Source organism: Sapajus apella, unplaced genomic scaffold (assembly GCF_009761245.1).
Source record: "Sapajus apella isolate SASKATOON/1434 unplaced genomic scaffold, GSC_monkey_1.0 scaffold65, whole genome shotgun sequence".
In the NCBI taxonomy this organism is placed as follows: Eukaryota; Metazoa; Chordata; class Mammalia; order Primates; family Cebidae; genus Sapajus; species Sapajus apella.
In genome coordinates, this window is record NW_022437005.1 from 6,810,845 (window position 1) to 6,816,844 (window position 6,000).

At 40.5% G+C, this 6,000-nt stretch overlaps 1 protein-coding gene across 3 annotated transcripts in view; it reads left to right on the top strand.

The window, feature by feature from the left end:
* The window catches only part of CFAP61 (cilia and flagella associated protein 61), a 298,730-nt gene that overhangs the window by 42,201 nt on the left and 250,529 nt on the right, over window positions 1–6,000 (top strand). For all 3 annotated transcript variants that reach the window (XM_032248119.1, XM_032248120.1, XM_032248121.1), the window contains exon 8: window positions 2,338–2,497. In XM_032248119.1, the coding sequence (XP_032104010.1) occupies window positions 2,338–2,497 (160 nt within the window). The remainder of the gene's footprint in view (window positions 1–2,337; window positions 2,498–6,000) is intronic.

A 6,000-nucleotide genomic window follows, 5' to 3' on the forward strand; every position in this document is an offset into this window, starting at 1 on the left:
GTCTATTAAATCCATTTAGTTTTTCAGTGTATACACAAGAATGAATTTGGATACTCCTGCAAATTCATATTTAAGAACAGTGTTTCTCAAATCGATTATTTGAAAGAAACTCAAAGGAAAAAGCATACACTTTCACAATATGTCCTTGCTCTGTTGTATTCTGTAATTGTAAACTTTCGTAAATTGTTACAACCCTGGATGAATGATGGGAATATAACAGGTTGTAGAATTGGAGAACGTTAAATCTTTGTTCCTAATGGCAAAACATGTTTTTCTCATTTTCATCAGAATGTGTGATCCATGCCATTTGAAATCAAATTCCAAACACAATGAGCCATTAGTGTAATAGCTCATTACTAACAGCAGTCTTATAAATAATACATTCTTATCATGCACATGCAGCTCGCTGTGAAGCCAGCGAAAGGTATTTCAGGCCATCGAAGTTTTGTTGCGCCAGCGCGACTGTAGATTAGAGGGACATCTCCATGTGAACTAAGATGGATGCCAATTTTCCCTGCCGAGAGTGAGGCTGGCCATCTCTTTCTGCACATATGGTAGATGGATTGGTTAATCAGCGTCTGCTGAGTCTTGGGCCTGAAATTACAGAGAAGCCAGACAACTGGGGCTATGCAGCCTTTGTTCACGAGTGCAAACAAGACAAACAATCACTTGTTATTTGGGAAAAAAATTAAAATGTTTATTTTGGACTATTATTAAAGTGTCAATGGCTTTATAAAACAGCTGTGTAAATCCAGGCTTTTGCAGCAAGTATCATTTTAGGGGGCCTGTAAAGAAAGGAATATACATGAAAAAATTAGTTTTTAAAAATTCCCCTTGTACTTCAGTATTGAAGGGAAAATAGAAGAAGTCTCTTATTTTGCAAACATGTTTGAGAACAACTGATTTTTAACTAGGAGACATATTTCAGAACAAATAGTAGTTTAATATCTAATTTTTGAATGCAATGATTATCTAAGAAGGCCTGAACATTTGAGAGGTACAACCCAGTAAATGCTGGTTTCCGATAAGAGCTATCAGAGTTTAATCTGTCAACCAGAATATGCTTAAAATCTACTTAATCATCGACAGGAATTATTCATGTAGGATTTAAAGGACTATGTATTTTCTCTCTCTTTTTAAGTTTTAAATACTTTCCTTGCAGAAAACAATGAAACACAGAATTACTTAAGGGAAATAATGAGTTTCAGTCACAGCCATCTCTCAATGTGGATTATGATAGAATTAAAGTCTGTTGTTAGTTTCTAATGTTTTGGTACCAATCAGGCACCAGGGTTCAGATCAGCTAGTTACTCATCTTCTTGCCTGTGTATTGCTTATCAAAGACCAAAAGTCATGGGGACGACTGCAAGAGCTTCAGAACCAGGCATCTCAGGATGCTGGGAGGTTAGACATTTACAGATCAGACCCACCTGGTGAACCAGCCTGGCCTGACTCAAGTTTACATAACTCAAACATTTTCTACCAAATCTCCTTCCCTCATATCTCCTCCCCATCAGACTATCCAGTTAATAAATAAGTGAGTTCAACACAAATTGAAGAGTTTCTACCTGATAAGGAGCCGGGGGCCATGAGCTTTCTCTGTACTGGGGGCTGATCAGATGGGCACTGGAATAATGACCTATGTTCCTGAGAACTGTGCATGGCAGAGGGGAAGAAAATGACAGGAGTACCAGGCTCGTGGTGGGGTACAAACACAAGATACCAAATGGCAGAGGATGTGGAGCAGGCATGGCCATAGTCTGAGCAAAGAGGACAAGTGTCAAGTTCCAATGTTGAGAGATCAAGAACTCTGGCAATTTCCCTCTGTTACTTAGGTACCACTAGGTGTGTCCCCAGTGGTCACTTATTGGGACATTTTTTGAGCATGTTTTATGCACTTAAGTAAGACACTTATTCCTCCCTTAAATCTCAAGGTTCCTGCCAAACCACCAACTGACCACGTGCTGAGGGCTCTGAGCTCTGATAGAATAATGCAGTGTTTTGGGCTGGGTGTGGTGGCTCACGCCTGTAATCCCAGCACTTTGGGAGGCCAAGGCGGGCGGATCAATTGAGGTCAGGAGTTCAAGATCAGCCTGGCCAACATGGTAAAACCCCGTCTCTATTAAAAATGCAAAAATTAGCCAGGCGTAGTAGCAAGTGCCTGTGGTCCCAGCTACTCGGGAGGCAGGGGCAGGAGAATCACTTGAACTCAGGAGGTGGAGGTTGCAGTGAGCTGAGATTGCGTCACTGCACTCCAGCCTGGGAGACAGAGCAAGACTCTGTCACAAAAAAAAAAAAAAAAAAAAAAAGAATAATGAGGTGTTTTGGATATTTCAGGTGGAAGGTGCAGCTGTTGGGTTCATGAGTGTGTGCTTGAGAGTGAACATGCAGCTGCTGCATGAGTGCTTTGACTTGGGCCCTTTCCACGGACTCTGTTTCCCACATCCTGATGATGTTCTGGAATCACCACAAGAGCTAAGTGTCCGAGGAAGTCAAGGTACAGTGGCTATCATAGGGACACTGGGGAATTAAATCTTTGCTTTATACACATTATGCCCTTTGCTAAGTGATGGAACTAGATAGGGTACTTTATATTTCCTTCCCCAGTCCTTCTTAAGGGGTAGTTCCCATGGTTGGTTACATCCTTGTGCAAATAGCCACAAGCATAGATAGTCACAGTGCAGAGGTGGAGTTAGACATGGTGGACTTGGGGCTTTAGAGTTCCCACATTCAGGGTGCTCACTTCTTGAATGTTCATTGCTAGAGTAGATATAAGTTATGGCAAAATAGTTACTAGTGTTTCAGGATTTTACACACACACACACACACACGCACACGCACACGCACACACACACACAGACAGACACACACAGCCAAATATATCAAGTGAATTTTTCAAATCAAGAACTCAGGAAATTTTGTTTTTAAGTTTGAATCCCAACATTCAGTGCTTCTGTGTTTATGTCTTTGACAAATCATTATGTGGGTAGGTCTGTTGCAAGTCATTTATAACTTGCTTATTTCTAGCTATATGAAGTAATATCAATTTTAAAATATTGTCTGTATCAAGATTTTCAGCACATGCAGCTAGGTAATCAAACTTTGATGTTTTACTTTAATGAGGTCTTACTCTGTCCATTGCTATATGAAATAATATAATCAATTTTAAAATATTGTCTGTATCAAGATTTTCACCACATGCAACTAGGTAATCTCAAACTTTGATGTTTTACTTTAATGAGGTTTTAACTCTATCCATGGGTTTCTTTGTGGTTACATGTTTGGGTTCTTAACGGAGGACAGATGCAGGCAGGCAAGTTACCGTGGGTACATCAATTCACTTTTCCAAAGCTGGGTTTCTTCCTTTGTGAAATAAGGATAATAATACCTCCCACACAGGGGGGGTTGCGAAGTTTCACTGAGATAAGCCATGTAGAGTGCTTTGCACAGTAAACTTAGCACTCAATAAATGTTGATCATCACCGTTAGCAATTTTTATTTCTTTGTGTCAGCCTTCCACCAACCTGAATCTTCCTAGGGTAAAATAAGGATATTTAAAATTCCTATGCTTTCTCCTGTCTGAAAGATTATACCAAGATTGTTCAGAAATGGGAAAAGGAGCCCTTGGGTGGTGGCAAAGAACTTGTCAATCTAGACAACAGAAGGCGGCAACTCAGCTAATCTTATCCCCTGAATGCACAAACCTAGTGCACACTTACCACAGAGAACTTGCAAAGCCACACGTAGAGAGGTGTTTCCCTTTTCATCTGAACATACACACTTATCACAGAGAACTTGCAAAGCCACACATAGAGAGGTGTTTCCCTTTTGTGCTGATGATAACAATACCCTTCCCAAAAGAGATTTGAGGTTCTTATTGTTTAATAATGAAGCCTTGCTTGGTATGCTTCTCAGAGAACAGCTATCATGGGAGTGTTCTGAAGGAACTTATCAATGTGAGATAGTCCAGAACCATAAGTTGTCATTGTGACTTTCCAACTCTTAAATTTTTCTTTGAAAGTGGCACTAAATAGTCTTTTTTTTTTTTTTTTTTTTTTTTTTTTTGAGATGGAGTTTTAACTCTTGTCACCCAGGCTGGAGTGCAATGGTGTGATCTCGGGTCATGGCTTACTGCAACCTCTGCCTCCGGGGTTCATGTGATTCTCCTGTCTCAGCATCTGGATTAGCTGAGATTACAGGCAACTGCTACCACACCCAGCTAACTTTTGTTAGCTGGGACAGGATTTTGCCATGTTGGCCAGGCTGGTCTTGAACTCCTGACCTCAGGTGATTCACCTGCCTTGACCTCCCAAAGTGCTGGGATTACAGGCATGAGCCTCTGTGCCTGGCTCTAAATAGCCTTTTTATGGCTCAATATTCTCATATATAAAATGGAGATAAAAATAGCATCTAACCCAAGGAATTGAGGGGAGGATTAAATGTTAGAATGTACTTGTGCTTAGCTCAGCGCCAAACACAAAGTAAGTCCTGAACGTTTTAAAATACTTTTCCCCCTGTGACTGTTGTAATAAAGAACACGTTGAAAAGTCCCTTCCAATGTGTTCCTGAGTGGCTTTGATGCTACTAATGTTTCCTACCTAGAATGATTGTAAAATTCCTTAGAAACTTTATGGGGCAATGAAATTCAAAATTTAAACTGAACCGTGGACTTAAAACACACATAAACTAGTATATCTCTATCTAGCAAGAGCCCACAAAGATACGGGCACTAAAAGAAGTCCTGCTTCTCTGTACCTCCTTTAATATTTTTACATAAAATCAGTTGACCTAGGACAGACGGGAAGTAAAGGAAATAGGAAAACTTATCTCTGTGCCTTATTTTTGAAAGTCAGCTTTATGTTCATTGACACAAAGCTGATTCTTTATGAAATTTTCACCAGGGAGCTGGCATTGTAGACTTCCAGATAACTTACAGGGATTGAGTCACAAATCATCCACAGCTCATTATATCTAAGAAGAGAGTCACCAACACATTTTGCTGCCATCTTCCTTTCAACAACAAAGAATGAAGCTCGAGAAGATTCTAAATGTACTGTGATCTGTTACTTCTTTTCCTGATGAAAGTCTCAAGTTAAAGGAAATATAATTTCTCTAAAATATGAAGTAAAATTCTTGTTTCAGATGAGCACACATCACTGTGCCTCATATCTTGTATTTCATTTAGTGCTTTTTCCATTTCAAAGGATATATATGTATGTAATTTTATCCTAATAACTTGATGTAGGAGAGCTAGGGAAAGTGAGGTTCTCTCCATTTTATACCTGCTCAAGCTCATCCAAGATTTTTTTTTTTTTTTTTTTTTAGACAGAGTCTCACTCCATCACCAGGTGCCAGGCTGGAGTGCAGTGGCACCACCTCAGCTTACTGCAACCTCTGCCTCCTGGGTTCAAGCAGTTCTCCTGCCTCAGCCTCCCGAGTAGCTGGGACTACAGGTGCATGCCACCACGCCTAGCTAATTTTTTTGTATTTTTAGTAGAGACGGGGTTTCACCATGCTGGCCAGGATGGTCTCGATCTCTTGACCTCGTGATCTGCCCACCTCGGCCTCCCAAAGTGCTGGGATTACAGGCATGAGCCACCACGCCTGGCCTCATCCAAGCTTTTAATGCTCATCAGTGGCTGACCCAGAAGGCAGACCTGGCCTCTTTCTGCTTTTGTGCAAGATGATAGCCTTGGCAAGGTAACTTTTTATCTTGGATGGTTTTGACAGAAAACTCCAATGACAGGTCTGCTACACAAGATATGTGATCAGTTTTTTCACTTTAATTTTTTTAAAATTTATTATTTTTTGAGATGAAGTCTCTCTCTATCACCCAGGCTGGAGTACAGTGGTACAATCTCAGCTCACTGCAACCTCTGTCTCCCGGGTCAAGTGATTCTCCTGCCTTAGCCCCCCCAGTAGCTGAGATTAGAGGCATATGCCACCACATCCTGCTATTTTTTTTTTTTTTTTTGTATTTTTAGTAGAGACAGGGTTTCA